This window comes from Caretta caretta, chromosome 3 (genome assembly GCF_965140235.1).
Source record: "Caretta caretta isolate rCarCar2 chromosome 3, rCarCar1.hap1, whole genome shotgun sequence".
In the NCBI taxonomy this organism is placed as follows: Eukaryota; Metazoa; Chordata; order Testudines; family Cheloniidae; genus Caretta; species Caretta caretta.
In genome coordinates this window covers 470,118-488,197 of record NC_134208.1, presented here as the reverse complement: position 1 = coordinate 488,197, position 18,080 = coordinate 470,118, and the positions used below count along the sequence as shown (strand labels likewise).

At 51.8% G+C, this 18,080-nt stretch overlaps 2 protein-coding genes across 8 annotated transcripts in view; one reads left to right on the top strand and one right to left on the bottom strand.

The window, feature by feature from the left end:
• The window catches only part of LOC125634859 (low density lipoprotein receptor adapter protein 1), a 31,465-nt gene extending 29,681 nt beyond the window's left edge, over positions 1 to 1,784 (top strand). For 3 of the 7 annotated variants that reach the window (XR_007356080.2, XR_012667509.1, XR_012667508.1), the window contains one exon: positions 103 to 220. Coding sequence is in view for 3 of the 7 variants with exons in the window: in XM_048846197.2 (XP_048702154.2) it covers positions 103 to 254 (152 nt within the window). In the remaining 4 variants the exon portion in view is untranslated. Of the gene's footprint in view, positions 1 to 102 lie in introns of all 7 variants that reach the window. The other 4 variants (XM_075126238.1, XM_048846197.2, XR_007356081.2 and 1 more) reach the window with 3 other exon arrangements.
• Positions 1,785 to 3,558: 1,774 nt separating this feature from the next.
• Positions 3,559 to 18,080, bottom strand: part of FNDC4 (fibronectin type III domain containing 4) — a 46,897-nt gene continuing 32,375 nt past the window's right edge. Inside the window, exons 4-6 of the mRNA XM_048846203.2 lie at positions 16,805 to 16,894; positions 7,780 to 7,913; positions 3,559 to 6,292 (exon numbers count right to left, since the gene is read on the bottom strand). Coding sequence (XP_048702160.1) covers positions 6,257 to 6,292; positions 7,780 to 7,913; positions 16,805 to 16,894 — 260 coding nt within the window. The 3' untranslated portion in view covers positions 3,559 to 6,256. The remainder of the gene's footprint in view (positions 6,293 to 7,779; positions 7,914 to 16,804; positions 16,895 to 18,080) is intronic.

Sequence of the window (18,080 nt, the reverse complement as noted above, 5' to 3'; positions counted from 1 at the left end):
TGCAAGTTCTGCCTGCTCTCCCGTCCCCCTGTCTCCTCCCTTGGCCCCATCCCCCCAGCCATCCTCTCACAGCTCTGGGGCTCATGCCCTTTTGTGTTTCAGACTCTGTGTCTCCCACACCAGGAGGCAGCTCGTCCATCATGCGCCTACCACAGAGCTGGGCCCCACCTGGCATGCCCCCAACACAGCAGGATGAAATGGGATGGGGGCACTGGAGGCCAAGCACCCACCTGCCACAAGGGACCATCCTCTAAGGTTTCCACAGGCTAATGAGGCTTTGTCAGTCTTCCAGTGTTTATATATCACCATAATGGGTTAACCAGTCAGAGCCCTCTCTGTGCCTGAGGCTCAGACCAGTTGGCACCTGGAACATGGACCAAGGAGCATCTCTTCCCCACACTGTGCCTAAGGCATTGCTCTCCTCTCTGCCCTGTGCCTTTGGACTAGCTGGCAGCTCTCCCTGCTTTGCTCCTGGGACTTAGCCAGGCAGGTTTCTTTGACTCTTTTGTATGTTCATTTTTGCTTGTACTAGTGAAGCTGCCATGCCAACAACCTCTGGGCTTCCCCACAACTAGGCTCAGCCCAGGCAGTGGCAGGGCTGGCAACCCACACCCACTGGCCTGCTCTGTGCCACCACCCAGCCCAGCAGGGACTTCCACTAGCGGGAGAAAGGGAGTGCAGCATCCATGGCCTGCCTACTCCTCAGCCTATTCATGGAGGGTGCCAGTAATGGTCAATTGGAATTGGTGAGATGGGGCCACCCAGCCCTGTGGGCCTCAGAACAGCTCCCTGTGCTCCCTGGTGCACTGGCTGGGCTTGACCCCATGACCAAGGGTGCTGCTGGTTCCCAGTACTGACTGGGCTGGCAACTCAATTAAGGCCTTTCCCTCCTCTGCTGTCTGGTTCTGGGGCACAGCTGTCTCAGGGCTTTGGCCTCATCCTCATGTTGGGTAAATGCAGCATGCTAGAAAATGCGTTAGCCAGCAAACCGCGCTGAGCACCACTCAGCACCAAGCATATGCAGGGCAGCTGTGTTCCGTGTTGTGTTCCTGAGCACGACTGCCCCATGCATATGGGTGTTCCCCACTGTTAGCTGGGCATGAATTCCAGTGTGCTCACCATGGTTAGCTGGGCATGAGTTTCCAAGCACACTCAGTGCACAGTGGTGCTCACCGCTGTTAGCTGGGCGTGCACTCTCAGTCACACAGAGTCCAGAGCATTGTTCAGTTTTCTCTGGCTCACATGTTTTCTTGCTTGCTGTGTTTGCTCTGTGTAGAAGAGACCCATAGCTCCAGTCTTTCCTGTAGCTGAAGCATGGAAGTGTGAACTGAAGGACTGTGTGGATGATGCCCCCTGCAAGCCCTTTATCCTTACTGCCTCTCTCCTTTGGGATAAGGGTCAGCAGATTCCTGCTTCTTAGGGAAGTCCTAGATTTAAGGGCAGGAGGGAGTCCTCTGAGCATCTGGTCTGAATTCCAGCCTAGCCAGGCCAGAGGGTGCTGCCCACAGATTCATAAGTGGGTTATTCTCTCCTTCTGTGTAGGTGTCACACCCCTTTGCTGGTAGTCCCAGAGAACCCATTTCTTGTAGCCCAGAGAGGGCACAAAGCCGTGGGCTCTGCTTGCTCCCCTTGCGTCTGTGGGGTGGAGGTCCTCATAGCTCTGACACCTGCAGCCCCCACACCCTTTACTTCAAACTCTCACTGTCATGTGGTGAAATCTCTGGTTTTTAAATGAAAATGCCACCTTTGTAGAGTGCGATAAAATGAGTTTTTTAACATTGTAAGCTTGACTCTGTCCTTGCGGCCTCTAGCATAGATTTCCTGGGTCCCTCTGAGTTTGGGAGGGGAAGGATTACTGAGGAAGCAGGCCAGTGGCTCTTCGTGCACCTTGCTACCCACTTGGTTTGGTTTTTAAACCTTCAGCCCTGCCCCGTGTCAGGAAGCTCCCTCCCCTGCTGCCCGAGTGATAGTAATAGCTTCAGCAGATGATGACACGTCACCCTGGGATGAAGACAGTCAAAGAGACGGTAAGGAGAAGGTCCCTGCCCTCAGCCACACCACTAGGCACCAGCTCTCTGAGGCGATGCTAAGGAGTGGTAGGTCCCAGTACCTCTTCTGTGTGATCTGTCCACCCCAGCTCCACGACAGGACTGTGAAAGCACGGGCCACAAGCCTGGGTCAAAAGGCCTAGTCCCAGACAGCAAGGGGGCAAGTGATCCCTACCAGCAGGGGCTTCTGGGGGCAGTGGGATGTTCAGGCTCCACCCCCCCACACTTGTCTCATTAAGTGAGGTCCCTTTAGGAACACAAGCTAATGCCCCCTCCCTCTGCTTGCACTTGGTATAATCTGGTGTGCATGCCCCTTTGTCCCAGCAGGAGATTCTAAGCCCTTCCATCCCCTCTGCCCTCTGGTGTCCTCCAGCATTCCCCTCCCAACAGCGCAGATGCAGGAGCCCTGCTCCTGGCCCATGAGGAGAACAGCTTGTGCAGGTTTCTGTTCTCTGTGCTCTGGATCCTGCATCTTGTGTCTCTTGCTGCCATTTTCTCTGAGACTCCATCCTGGGAGCAAACAAGGCCTTTGCTGTTCCCTCTTCAGCCGCCAGCCCCATTTCTCTGTCAAACTACTGTTCTGCCAAGTGCAGATGGTCAGGCAGCCCCAACCAGTGCCATGGAGCTGCAAAGACAGAGGGTCAATTCTCCCACTTCAAGGCCCTGTAGAGCAATGGGACAATTAGGGGAGGGGGGGCAATGGGTGAATCACTTTCCCCAATAGGGACTCCTGGCAGCAGCTTCCAGTAGGGACCCAGCCTGGGCTGATGTCCTGTGCAAGGGAAGTGTGGGGTAGGATGGGATAGCAAGTGCTACGCTTGCTAGGAATCACCAGCACACTTTGATCTGGCAAATGACAAGAGAACAGCAGAGGGTGGGCCGCCAGCTTCTTGTGCATATATGTGAGAGTGAGCATGCATGCAACAGGACCGGGGGGGGGGGGGTGTGAGGGGAGGGAGAGATCCCCTCTCTCCAGGTGACTCAGCCAGGAACAGCATTGTCGCTGGGCTCCAGCCATCAGCAGAGACCGCCAGGCAGCAGTTCTGGTCACTGCCCATGCTGTCTGGAGAGAAGCAGAGGCCATCTCCCTGATGGGCATGGACAGATGGCGGAGGGCCTGCTCCCCAAGGGGAGAAGTGTGCTGTCTCCAGAACTGCCGTGCCCCCAGGAGCGGGTCTGTGCTGAAGGTGGCTGGTGGGAGCATGAGACGCTCTAGCTGCTGGGAAGGGGAGGCCGTTCTTCTTTCAGGAGCCAGCTGTTGCAGAGCTGAAGAAAAATCCAGGAGCAGAGCCCATGGGACTCCCATCCCTCAGCTCCAGTACCGCCTCTGCTGTCCCCCATTTTGCCATTGTCACTGCCCTGCATCAAAACCTCTGTGTCTCCTCTGTTCCCCTGCCCAGCCTGCCAGCACCATCCCATCCTGTGCTAGTGGGTCTGTCCCTCAGCCTGGGCAGCTGGCTCGCAAGCACTGTGCACACACTGGACTAGCCACCACAGCGACCCTTCTGCCTTTGAGCCAGAGACTTTTACTGGAAAGACCCTGCCACAGGGAGTCACTTGTCCTGCCCCCGGTGTGCCCGTGGCAGGAGCCGAGCAGCACCTGGAGGGAAGAGTCCTGAAAGTGCGTTGCTTGAAGATTAAGTCCCTGGAAGACACTGGATCCTGTGATTCTCATTAACCCTGGGGCTGCACAGACAGCATCCCAGCCCCTGGGGGAGCAGGCTACAAACCTGTCATTCCTCCAGTGGAGGCTGTTCTGTTCTCTTCTGATGGAGGAAGGCAGATGGGGGGGAGAGGCTGGGGTTGGTTTGGCCTCAGCCTTTTGGCTAGGAGCAATGCTGGTTCCAAATGACAGAATTCACTCCACGGTGATGCCACATGGACCCTGGGGTTTGGGTGCTAGCAGGAGGTGTTCAGCTTTAACCGCCCTGGATACTCCTCTGCCCTGAACTTGAGGGTTAATTGGTGGGTACAAGAACTTGGTGGGTTTCATTGGTGTTTCCAAGTTGCTTGGGTCAGCTCCTTTCCAGCAGAAGGGCCTAGTGGAATAAACACCACCCTCTCCCATGGGAACCTGGGCCGGGGGCACTGCCTGCTCTGGGGGGAAGGAGTAACAGCTGCAGCCAGAGAGCCGTGGGGAGTGCGGCAGGAGTGGGACTATCGCCCTGTCGGACTGGAAGCGTTTCCCCTACGTGACAGCTGAGGCACAGGCAAGGATTCAGGCTGTAAAGACCCGCTGAACCAGAGTCTGTGAGCTCGCCGGGCTGGGGTTGTGACTGAACGGACACTGAATAACTCAGGCATAGAATCCTGCCCACCCGGTCCCTGTTGCCAGAGAGATTTAACTCCGGGATTCCAGGTGGCCTGGAAATTGTATGTCATGGCCGTGTCCAAGGCAGTCATTGAGGGCACAGGAGGCTGCAAAGGGTTGCGGTGGGGGAGAACTCTGCCACGTTCAGGGCTGGTGATGTGATGGGGGTGGGCTGGAGTAGCACATTTCCTAGTTGCATCTTAGGGAGGAGGAATGGCTCTCCTGCACAGACTCTGACGCCATTGTCTCCTACATAGAGCAGGCGCTGTGTGTCTGGGAAGCCCTGGGACAGTCTCTCTCCAGCAGCAGCATCTCCCCAGGGATGGAGACCAACCCCTTCTAGGCCATGCACTGGTGTGTAAAGGAACTACCCCCTCGCACACTCCAGAGGGACCCAACCTAAAACCACGCTGCAAGCGGGGCAGGGCCTGCAGTGAAGCCTTCAATGCCAGGAGCAATAGGATAGAGCTGGGGCAGGCACCAAGAGTGAGGCCTTGGCAGAGTGAGGGGGCTGGGGCAGGGCCCTGTGGTGAGGCCTTTGCCTGATGGCGGAGGCAGATGGGCCACAGGCAGTTTGCATTGAGGCCTTTGCCCCCCAGGGGCATGGGGATTCAGCACGGTATTCTCTCCCCCGCCACACACATTTCTCTGGGGCCTGTGGGTGTTTCCCAGTGACCCAGACTCTGGCTCTATGTAGCCTGCACCAGGGCTGCTGGAACAGAGCTTCTGCATGCTGGAAGCCTCCGAGGGAGCCAGAGGCAGAGGAGGAGAGGAGTCAGAGCTACATGTGCTAGATTTCCCTCCCACACCCAGAGCTGAACCGTGACCTGGAGACCTCCCAGGCAATGCAGTTAGCAGGGGATATGTTTTTATGTGCACTGGGTACGTCCCTGCTGCCCTACAAACTGGGCAGGCGTGAGATGTGATAGGGAGAACTCTCCCCTGCATCCCGCTGTCTCTGCAGCAAGGCCCTGCTTTGCTGTTTGCTGGGCACAGCACAAGGCAGCATTGGCCCTTCCTGGTCTGAGGTTCTCACCTCCCCGGGGTGGTCACATTCATACTAAGGGAAGGGATGGAAGCTCATCTGAGCTGCCAGTAGCTGAAGTCAGCTCAGTGACCCAGCCAACCTCCTGCCTCCTTGGGCTGGAATACCATCTCTGGCATGTCTGCAGGGGGCATGGGGCCATCCTGCAATTCAGACTCCAGACTTTGGGGAGTGCTGCGAAAACCTCCCCAGCTCCGATCAGTTCTCTTGGCAGCCGTTCCTGAGCTAGCACCTGCTCCACCTCCGTGGGCCCCACAGTCTAGGCTTGCAGGGTTAGGGGGCTGGAAAGTGGGCACTTCTCTGGGACCGTAAACAAACAGAAAATCCCTCTGAGGCTCCAGGCGCGCTGAATGAGAGCTAGGCCCCTTCTAGGGCTCTCTGGTGATTGGAGCTATGTCTGCAGCCTGGCTTAGGTCTGGCCATACCTAAGGCTGTAACAGGCGTGAACATGAGGACACACTGCCGTTTACGTAACAGCTGCTGAGAGACAGGGCCATGAGAGCCCACTTCCATGACATTATCCCTGCATCAGCAGGAGGCTCCCGCATCCCTTGAAATCCAGATATTGCTGTTTGTTCTTTCGGTGCTGTTCCAGGCTCCCCATTGACTCCCGAGCGGCCCATGGGCGATTACATGATAGGTGTGAGGCTGAGTTCTGCATGCATCATCCAAACGGTCTCCATGCAGATCCCCTCATGGGGAGAAGGCCTCGGAAGAAGCATAATTTCTGAAAAACAAGTCTTTGCATGCTGAGGGTTGCAGGCTGGCAGCCTGGTGTTGTCCTTTTATCCCATGATCTTCCTCGGCTCTGGCAGCATTCCCAGGGCCCTCGGATCCAGAGCTGATCTGTGCTCACACCTCAATGATATTGACAGATAGAGACTTTTTCTACAAGAGAAAAATCAGCATTAAGACCGGATTTTCTAAAATGCTCAGGACCAGATTCCTCCTGGGTTCAGCGCGCCCAGCGCCACAGGGATCCGCTGTGCTGAGCTCTTTCGGAGATCTGGTCCCAGTTGTGGGTACTGAGCACTTCTGAGAGTCCCACCGATGTGCCAAGTGGGGGGTGTGCTCCCCTCTTCCATGAGCCCAGTGGCAGCATCCTCCCCCCCGCCCGCCGGGCCAAGCAGTGCAGGTGCACCCCAGCCACGGGCGGAGCAGCGGCGCACACCCCGCCTCCCCGGCCTGGTGCCATGCTCTGGCTTTAGCCTCTCCTCGTGGTTTCTTTATAAAACTTGAGACTCAATAGAGACTAAAGCACTTCAAGGTGAACTGACTCCCTGCACAAAATGCAGATAAACAACATTGCGCCCCCTCCCCATCCAACCCACTGCTACCATTCCCTTCTACCCCTGACTGCCCCCCTTCCCTCCCCAATAAGCCCAACCCACCAGCACTGCCCCCCACGCCCCTAAGAAACCCAACTGACCAACACAGAGAAAATAACATTAGGGAAAAAAAAAACCCCAAATCCCTCTCCAAATGGAGATTTTGCCCCAAAATGAGACGAGCCAGCTACCCCAGTCTCTAGGGACTGGGCAATTGCTGGGAGTTTCAGGTGGAAGGTGCTCAGATACGTGGTGATGGGCAGCTGTATGAAACCCTGAGACAGACAGATAACAACTGCTTGTATCACATGGAGATGAAGTTCTTTCCAGGCCATCAGTAACTGGGGAGAATGTTAAAAATCATCTATTAGGGATAAACATTTTAAAATCAGCTCTCAGGCTATGAGAACTGTCACAGAAGAGTAAAAAAGAGTTGGCTGAGGATCTCTGGCTGCTGGTGTTCATTGTTAATAACTCAGACCACTAGAGAAATTCCAAATGACTGGAAGAACTCTAGTGTTGTGCCAGTATTCAAAAAGGGCGAGCAAGATGATTTGGATAACTATAGGCCAATCAACCTGATATCAATCCCAAGAGACTAATGGATAAGCTGATATGGGGTCATACGGACTGTGTCATACAGGAGGTCAGACTAGATGATCACAAGTGGTCCCTTCTGGCCTTGTAATCAAAGAAGAATGAGTATCAGAGAGCAGGCAGCTTGCTGTGGCTGGAGGTGGAGATTATCACCCTCTGAGCCTTGTGCCGGCCACACTGTTCTTGACTAAAATTCACTAAACAAACAACAGAACTGGCAGCCTCAAAGGAGCCCCGTTACCCCATATTTATTATTACCAGGGTTAACTCCAAAGAGCCATGGGGGTCGGGGATCCCTTCCATTGGCTGCTGCCCATGACTATACTAAGAGACAGTCCCTGCCCCAAACTGCTCCTTGTCTTAAGAAATCTGAGGTCTCTTACCACACGACCACCCCCAGTGACTAGCACACACAGACCCCATCCCCCAGTAACCCGCTCCCCCTGTTACCTTGCTGCGCAGGAGCCCCCCCGTGGGTCGCTCCGGGGTGCTGTGCTCTGAGGATGGCTTGGTCTTTTCCTTGTTGTTGTTGGAGTCGTTGTCCTTGATAATGTCATACTGTCTGCAGAAGAGCGCGATCACCGCTGCAGGGAGAGACAGGCATCGTTTGAGGGGGTGTCCCCAACACTGTGCCCAACACCACCCCCTGCCCACAACACGGCCCCAAATATCACCTTCTTCCAACACCACCATCCCCCAACACTGTGCCCTTCCTGCAACTCACATGTCTCCAACACCACCCCCCTGGAAGTACCCCAACACCACCCCTCCTCACAACTCCCCCAGCACCGCACCTTTCCCCACAACACCTCTTCCCTACATCTTGCCCAACACCCCCTCCCCACAACACCCCCAACACCACCCCTTGCCCACATTGCCCCAAATACCACCTTCTTCCAACAACACCCACCTCGAACACCACCCCTCCTCACAACTCCCCCAGCATCCCACCTTTCCCCACGACACCCTTTTCCCACATCTCCCCCAACACCACCCTCCCCACAACTCCCCCAACACCGCCCCTCCCCACAACTCCCCCAACACCATCCCCCCAACACCAACCCTCCCCACAACTCCCCTTCCTCACAACATCCCATCTTTCCCCACAACTCCCCCAGCACCCCACCTTTACCCACGACACCCTTTTCCCACATCTCCCCCAACACCATCCCCCCAACACCGCCCCTCCCCACAACTCCCCCAACACCATCCCCCCAACACCAACCCTCCCCACAACTCCCCTTCCTCACAACATCCCATCTTTCCCCACAACTCCCCCAGCACCCCACCTTTCCCCATGACACCCTTTTCCCACATCTCCCCCAACACCATCCCCCCAACACCGCCCCTCCCCAAAACTCCCCCAACACCATCCCCCCAACACCAACCCTCCCCACAACTCCCCTTCATCACAACATCCCATCTTTCCCCACAACTCCCCCAGCACCCCACCTTTCCCCATGACGCCCTTTTCCCACATCTCCCCCAACACCATCCCCCCAACACCGCCCCTCTCCACAACTCCCCCAATACCATCCCTCCCCACAACTCCCCAACACCCTACCCCATCCCACAACTCCCCCCTAAAATATTTTCCAGAAAAGCAGCATGGCTTGATTTTAAGACATCAAGAGATGAGACTCCACTGCTTCCTTGAGAGTTTGTCCCAATGGCTCATCACCCTCACCGTTAAACATTTGTGCCTAATTTCTCCTTTGAATTTGTTTGGCTTCATTGGTTCTTATTTGCCTTTTACTGGTAGACCAAAGAGCCTGTTAGTACTTGGGGTTTTCTCCCCATGAAGGTAATTAGACAATTCACCTTGTAATCTTCTTTTTCATAACTAAACAGATTGAGCCCTTTAAGTCTCTCACTTGTTTTCTCCAGTCTTTGAATAATTTGATAGCTATTTTCTGCATGGTCTCCAATTTTTCAACATCCTGTTTAAAATGTGGACACCAGGACTGGCTGCAGTATCCAGTTTCAGTCTCATCAATACCATGTGCAGAGGAAAAAGAGAAGAAAGAAAAAAAATCGCAACAAAATCTCATTTAATCAAAAAATCTAAAATCGTAGAAAAAAAAACATTGTTCACAAAGGTTTGGTTTACTTCATAAAGCCTCTGTCATCAAAAATACATTTTGATTAAAACTTTTGCCTAGCTCTTGTGTTGCCCCCTACCCTGCCCCCCTTAGACCTCACACCCTGGCAAAATGGCAATTGTCCATTGGAATGACTGACCAAGGGGAGTGGTGAATTCTCCTTTGCTTGGAGTCTTTACATTAAGACTGGTTTCAGAGGAACAGCCGTGTTAGTCTGTATTCGCAAAAAGAAAAGGAGTACTTGTGGCACCTTAGAGACTAACCAATTTATTTGAGCATGAGCTTTCGTGAGCTACAGCTCACTTCATTGGATGCATACCGTGGAAACTGCAGCAGACTTTATATATACACAGAGAATATGAAACAATACCTCCTCCCACCCCACTGTCCTGCTGGTAATAGCTTATCTAAAGTGATCAATGGGCTAGCACCAGCAGGAGAGTGAATTTGTGTGGGGGGGTGGAGGGTGAGAAAACCTGGATTTGTGCTGGAAATGGCCCAACTTGATGATCACTTTAGATAAGCTATTACCAGCAGGACAGTGGGGTGGGAGGAGGTATTGTTTCATATTCTCTGTGTGTATATAAAGTCTGCTGCAGTTTCCACGGTATACATCCGATGAAGTGAGCTGTAGCTCACGAAAGCTCATGCTCAAATAAATTGGTTAGTCTCTAAGGTGCCACAAGTCCTCCTTTTCTTTTTACATTAAGACTGGGTGTGCTTTTAATAGCTCCATGGGAAGTAATGGGCCGGCTGCAGAAATCACTGAGGCAGGTTCTCTAGCTTGTGTTATGCAGGTCAGACTAGAAAATCATGAGACTCCTTTCCGGCCTAGAGTCTGGGAATCTCTGGGTAGACTGCCCCAAAGAGCCCCCTCCCTCTTAACCTTCTCCTGCATTAAGCAGGTTGGGCTCCTGGAGTCTTTCACTCGGAGGCACACTTTCCAGGCCTCAGGCAGGGTGTCAGCAGTGCAGCTGGGAGTGGGTCTCCCAGCCCGGGGGGACTGACTTCCATTAGCGGGGCTGGAGCTAAAAATCGCAGGATGCCCACTGCAGGCCAGTAGCAGCCTAACCTCGCGAGCCTGGGAGCTGAGCTCTGGTGTCCAGCCAGAATCTCTCCTGCTGCTGCATTGGCCACGCTGTTACTGATAGCGCGTTAGCTCCCGCCCCCAAGTGTGCGTCTGTGTACTCAGGCAGACCCACACTGCGTGTCACTCTCTTCTGAACCCTTTCCAACTCGTTGCAATCTTTTTTGAAGGGTGGGCCCAGAACCGGACACAGTATCTAGCAGTGGTCCCACTAATGCAAAGCGAAGAGGAAATAACACCTCCTTACTCTTGCATATATGTCCAAGGATCACCAGAGTCCTCTTAGCTACAGCTACAGAAGGGAGATCAGGCTCATAAGAACGTAAGAATGGCCATACTGGATCAGACCAAAGGTCCATCCAGCCCAGTATCCTGTCTTCCGACAGTGGCCAATGCCAGGTGCCCCAGAGGGAGTGAACCTAACAGGTAATGATCATTGATCTCTCTCCTGCCATCCATCTCCACCCTCTGACAAACAGAGTCTAGGGACACCATTCCTTACCCATCCTGGCTCATCGCCATTAATGGACTTAACCTCCATGAATTTATCCATTCTCTTTTAAACCCTGTTATAGTCCTAGCCTTCACAACCTCCTCAGGCAAGGAGTTCCACAGGTTGACTGTGCACTGAGCGAAGAAGAAGGTCCTTTTATTTGTTTTAAACCTGCTACCCATTAATTTCATTTGGTGGCCCCTAGTTCTTATATTATGGGAACAAGTAAATAACTTTTCCTTATTCACTTTCTCCACACCACTCATGATTTTATAGACCTCTATCCTATCCCCCCTTAGTCTCCTCTTTTCCAAGCTGAAAAGACCTAGCCTCTTTAATCTCTCCTCATATGGGACCCATTCCAAACCCCTAATCATTTTAGTTGCCCTTTTCTGAACCTTTTCTAATGCCAGTCTATCTTTTTTGAGATGAGGGGACCACATCTGTATGCAGTATTCAAGATGTGGGCGTACCATGGATTTATATAAGGGCAATAAGATATTCTCCGTCTTATTCTTTGATGATTCCTAACATCACGTTTGCTTTTTTGACTGTCGCTGCACACTGCGTGGATGTCTTCAGAGAACTATCCACGATGACTCCAAGATCTTTCTCATGATTAGTTGTAGCTAAATTAGCCCTCATCATATTGTATGTATAGTTGGGGTTATTTTTTCCAATGTGCATTACTTTACATTTATCCACATTAAATTTCATTTGCCATTTTGTTGCCCAATCACTTAGTTTTGTGAGATCTTTTTGAAGTTCTTCACAGTCTGCTTTGGTCTTAACTATCTTGAGCAGTTTAGTATCATCTGCAAACTTTGCCACCTCACTGTTTACCCCTTTCTCCAGATCATTTATGAATAAGTTGAATAGGATTGGTCGTAGGACTGACCCTTGGGGAACACCACTAGTTACCCCTCTCCATTCTGAAAATTTACCATTTATTCCTACCCTTTGTTCCCTGTCTTTTAACCAGTTGTCAATCTATGAAAGGATCTTCCCTCTTATCCCATGACAACTTAATTTATGTAAGAGCCTTTGGTGAGGGACCTTGTCAAAGGCTTCCTGGAAATCTAAGTACACTATGTCCACTGGCTCCCCCTTGGCCACATGTTTGTTGACCCCTCAAAGAGCTCGAATAGATCAGTAAAACACGATCTCCCTTTACAGAAACCATGTTGGCTTTTGCACAACAATTTATGTTCTTCTATGTGTCTGACAATTTTGTTCTTTACTATTGTTTCAACTAATTTGCCCGGTACTGACGTTAGACTTACTGGTCTGTAATTGCCGGGATCACCTCTAGAGCCCTTTTTAAAAATTGGCGTTACATTAGCTATCTTCCAGTCATTGGGTACAGAAGCTGATTTAAAGGACAGGATACAAACCATAGTTAATAGTTCCACAATTTCACATTTGAGTTCTTTCAGAGCTCTTGGGTGATGCCGTCTGGGCCCGGTGACTTGTTACTGTTCAGTTTCTCAATTAATTCCAAAACCTCCTCTAGTGACACTTCAATCTGTGACAAATTCCTCCGATTTGTCACCTACAAAAGACGGCTCAGGTTTAGGAATCTCCCTCACATCCTCAGCCGTGAAGACTGAAGCAAAGAATTCATTTAGTTTCTCCGCGATGACTTTATCGTCTTTACGGGCTCCTTCTGTATCTCGATTGCCCAGGGGCCGCACTGGTTGTTTAGCAGGCTTCCTGCTTCTGATGTACTTGAAAAACATTTTGTTATTACCTGTTGAGTTTTTGGCTAGCTGTTCTTCAAACTCCTTTTTGGCTTTTCTTATTACCTTTTTACACTTAATTTGGCAGTGTTTATGCTCCCTTCTATTTACCTCACTAGGATTTGCCTTCCACTTTTTAAAAGATGCCTTTTTATCTCTTGCTGCTTCTTTTACATGGTTGTTAAGCCACGGTGGCTCTTTTTTTTAGTTTTTTTTGTTGTGTTTTTTATTTTGGGGTATACATTTAAGTTGGGCCTCTATTATGGTGTCTTTGAAAAGTCTCCATGCAGCTTGCAGCGTATCTACCACTCCTCCTAAACTGGGAGGAGTAGTAGATAAACCGGAGGGCAGGGATAGGATACAGAGGGACCTAGACAAATTGGAGGATTGGGCCAAAAGAAATCTGATGAGGTTCAATAAGGATAAGTGCAGGGTCCTGCACTTAGGACGGAAGAACCCAATGCACAGCTACAGACTAGGGACTGAATGGCTAGGCAGCAGTTCTGCAGAAAAGGACCTAGGGGTGACAGTGGACGAGAAGCTGGATATGAGTCAGCAGTGTGCCCTTGTTGCCAAGAAGGCCAATGGCATTTTGGGATGTATAAGTAGGGGCATTGCCAGCAGATCGAGGGACGTGATCGTCCCCCTCTATTCGACATTGGTGAGGCCTCATCTGGAGTACTGTGTCCAGTTTTGGGCCCCACACTACAAGAAGGATGTGGATAAATTGGAGAGAGTCCAGCGGAGGGCAACAAAAATGATTAGGGGTCTGGAACACATGACTTATGAGGAGAGGCTGAGGGAACTGGGATTGTTTAGTCTGCAGAAGAGAAGAATGAGGGGGGATTTGAGAGCAGCCTTCAACTACCTGAGAGGTGGTTCCAGAGAGGATGGTTCTAGACTATTCTCAGTGGTAGAAGAGGACAGGACAAGGAGTAATGGTCTCAAGTTGCAGTGGAGGAGGTTTAGGTTGGATATTAGGAAAAACTTTTTCACTAGGAGGGTGGTGAAACACTGGAATGCGTTACCTAGGGAGGTGGTGGAATCTCCTTCCTTAGAAGTTTTCAAGGTCAGGCTTGACAAAGCCCTGGCTGGGATGATTTAGTTGGGGATTGGTCCTGCTTTGAGCAGGGGGTTGGACTCGATGACCTCCTGAGGTCCCTTCCAACCCTGATATTCTATGATTCTATGATTCTATGATTTCACTCTAGTCACTGTACCTTTTAATTTCTGTTTCACTAACCGCCTCATTTTTGCATAGTTCCCCTTTCTGAAATTAAATGTCACAGGGTTGGGCTGCTGAGGTGTTCTTCCCACCACCAGAATGTTAAATGTTGTTATATTATGGTCACTATTTCCAAGCGGTCCTGTTATAGTTACCTCTTGGACCAGATCCTGTGCTCCACTCAGGACTAGATCGAGAGTTGCCTCTCCCCTGGTGGGTTCCTGTCCCAGCTGCTCCAAGGAGCAGTCATTGAAAGTATCAAGAAATTTTGTCTCTGCATTTCGTCCTGAGGTGACATGTACTCAGTCAGTATGGGGATAATTGAAATCCCCCACTATTATTGAGTTTTTTATTTTGATAGCCTCTCTAATCTCCCTTAAAGCATTTCATCGTCACTATCACTGTCCTGGTCAGGTGGTCGGTAATAGATCCCTACTGTTATATTCTTATTAGAGCCTGGAATTACTATCCATAGAGATTCTATGGAACATGTGGATTCATTTAAGATTATTACTTCATTTGAGTCTACATTTTCTTTCACATATAGTGCCACTTCCCTCCCCCCACCCCCCCACATGACCTGTTCTGTCCTTCCAATATATTTTGTACCCCGGAAAGAGGCTGGGATTTTTCAGCGTGGAAAAGAGGAGACTAAGGGGGGATAGGATAGAGGTCTATAAAATCATGAGTGGTGTGGAGAAAGTGAATAAGGAAAAGTTATTTACTTGTTCCCATAATATAAGAACTAGAGGCCACCAAATGAAATTAATGGGCAGCAGGTTTAAAACAAATAAAAGGAAGATCTTCTTTACTCAGAGCACAGTCAACCTGTGGAACTCCTTGCCTGAGGAGGTTGTGAAGGCTAGGACTATAACAGGGTTTAAAAGAGAATGGATAAATTCATGGAGGTTAAGTCCATTAATGGCGATGAGCCAGGATGGGTAAGGAATAGTGTCCGTAGCCTCTGTTTGTCAGAGGGTGGAGATGGATGGCAGGAGAGAGATCAATGATCATTACCTGTTAGGTTCACTCCCTCTGGGGCACCTGGCATTGGCCACTGTCGGTAGACAGGATACTGGGCTGGATGGACCTTTGGTCTGACCCAACACGGCCATTCTTATGTTCTTATGAATGATTATGTCCCATTGATTGTCCTCGCTCCACCAGGTTTCTGTGATGCCTATTATATCAATATCCTCCTTTAACACGAGGCACTCTAGTTCACCCATCTTATTAGTTAGACTTCTCGCATTTGTGTACAAGCACTTTAAAATCTTGTCACTGTTTATTTGTCTGCCCTTTCCTGATGTGTCAGATTCTTTTTAATGTGAATCTTCTCGTCTGATCTGGCCCATACTTTATCCCCTTTCATCCCCCTCCTCCTTCCTAAAACCTAGAGAATCTCTATCAATAGACTCTCCTCTAAGAGAAGTCTCTGTCCGATCCACATGCTCCTCTGCAGCAATCAGCTTTCCCCCATCTCTTAGTTTAAAAACTGCTCTGCAACTTTTTTAATGTGAAGTGCCAGCAGTCTGGATCCACTCTGGTTTAGGTGGAGCCCATCCTTCCTGTATAGGCTCCCCCTATCCCAAAAGTTTCCCCAGTTCCTAATAAATCTAAACCCCTCCTCCCTACACCATCATCTCATCCGCGCATTGAGACTCCGAAGCTCTGCCTGCCCACCTGGCCCTGCGCCTGGAACTGGAAGCATTTCTGAGAATGCCACCCTAGAGATCCTGGATTTCAGTCACTCTGCTAGCAGCCTAAATTTGGCCTCCAGGGCGTCTCTCCTCCCCTTCCCTACGCCACTGGTACCTACATGTGCCACAACCACCGGCTCCTCCCCAGCACTCCACATAAGTCTGTCTAGACGCCTCGATGGCTCAGCTGGTTATCTGTAGTCAGGGTCAATTGACTTTCACCAAGTCCAGCCCCTGCACTATGATACGACCAAGTAAACCTAGACTGTGCCTGACAGGGTCTGTCCAACCTGTTCCTAAAGACCTCTTATGATGGGGATTCCACAGTCTCCCCTGGAAGCCTGTTCCAGAGCGTAACTACTCTTAGAGTTAGAAAGTTTTTCCTAAAACCTAATCTAAATCTCCCTTGCTGCAGATTAAGTTCATTATTCTTGTCCCACCTTCAGGTCTCAAGTGTAAGCTTGAAAGTTTGTCTCTCTCACCAACAGACGTTCATCCAATAAAAGATATTACCTCACCCCCCCCCCCGGTATCTCTAACATCCTGGGTCCAATGCGGCTACAGCAACACTGCACGTGGACTTTGCCCTTGTCTTTACTGAATTTCATCTTGTTGTTTTCAGACCAATTCTCTAATTTGTCAAGGCCAATTTGAGTTCTAATCCTGTCCTCCAAAGTGGTTGCAACCCCTCCCAGCTTGGTGTCATCCACAAACTTTATAAGCAGTCTCTCCACTCCATTACACATATCACTCATGAAAACAGGGACTGGTACTGGACCCAGGGCTGACCTGTGGGATATGCCCCCTGGCGTGAGAGCGAACCATTGACAACGGCTCTTCCAGTGCAGTCTTGCAATCAGTTTTGCATCTACTAGTTTCATCTAGCCCACATTTCCCTAGTTCATTACAAGAACGTCACTGGGGACTGTGTCAAAAGCTTATTTCACACCTACAGCTGCCCGCCCCCCGCCCCCACTCGAGCCACAGCCCGCTGCATCTCCTGGGCCCGCCTTCACACCCATGTCTGCCTTCCAGCCCAACCCCTGTGTGGAATCCAGAGGGGCCAGAGGCCCATGGGGTGGGACCCTGGGTGGTGGCCAGTGAGCACCGGCCCTCCCCCTTTCCTCACCTGCCCACATGAGCAACACCGTCACGATGATGACAATCTCCCCGGTCTGGAGCTGCCGCTGCTTGTCCAGCCCTTCCACAGTGATGTCACCTGCAAGACACACGCCGCGCAGCGTGGAGTGGCCCGGCCTGGTGGGGCTGTCAGGTTGTGCAGCCCCCACCAGGCTGCGGGCGGATGAGAAACAGCACCCAGCCCCGGCACGGAGCCAGAGGAGACTCCCAGAACCGTAGGGGCCAACAGGACACAAGTGGAGGGCGTGGAAACACGGCTCTGGGCTTCATCCCCTCAGCTCCCAGCTGTGTAAAGGGCAGGGGACACCTGAGCCAATCACACCTTTGCTGCCCCGGAGGCATCTGGGGCTGGTCAGAGGCAGCAGGCTGGCCTGGCTGGTCTGATCCCGGACGGTCCCTTGAGAGTTAAAGCACCTTCTCTTTTTCCCGGGAGATGGGGGTATAGTCGGGGGAGGCGTGTGCACCAGGGAAAGGGGGCATATACCCACCAGCCGGGGGGCCTGGGGCACGGCTGCGTCTGTGTCTGGCGGGCCTGTGTGTGCTGGGGAGCAGGATGCTGACAGGGCTGCCCCACCTGCCTCCCTTCCATCCACACTCCAGCATGTGCCACCCACCCTAAGGGGCTCACACCTCCTGCCCTCGGCAGCTGGCTGGGGAGAGCGGAGGCTGCGTGCGGAGGTGGTCAGCGTGCTGCACGAAGGGCGGCGTTGTTGCTCTGCAGACTGGGAGTGTGAGTTTTCTAGTGCATTTGCCAGGCGCTAAGCAAGCCGAGGTCGCTGGAGTCGGGCCTGCAAGCTGTTTAGCTGCTTTGTGTTTTACAGCAACAGGGTCACGTTACTGTCTGGGGCTCTCTGGGCCCATTTAGTCCATTGAGACTGACACAGCCAGGGCCTGCAGAGCGACACGGGAAGCCAGAGAGGGGTCAGGGGTCAGCGAGGACAAACACTGGGGTGAGACTAGGGACTGGGATGGCACCTGGAGGTGTGGGGAAAGCACTCAGTGCAAAGGCTCTGCTGCCCCCTTTAACACAGGTCAGGCCAACCTGGTCCTGTGTGGACAAAACTCAGGCTCCAGTCCAGATCCAAGCTGCCTCCGGCCCTGCAGAGAGCGGCACTGGACTGATGGCGCTGGCTGCCTTTCAGAAACCAGCCAGTTTACCCAGAAATCCCTCCTCTAATGGGGAAGCCCATGGTTGGCATCTCCCAGCCCAGCACGCCCCTCCAGGGGGAAGAGGACTGAGCCCGCTGGCCCCTGGGAGAAGTCAC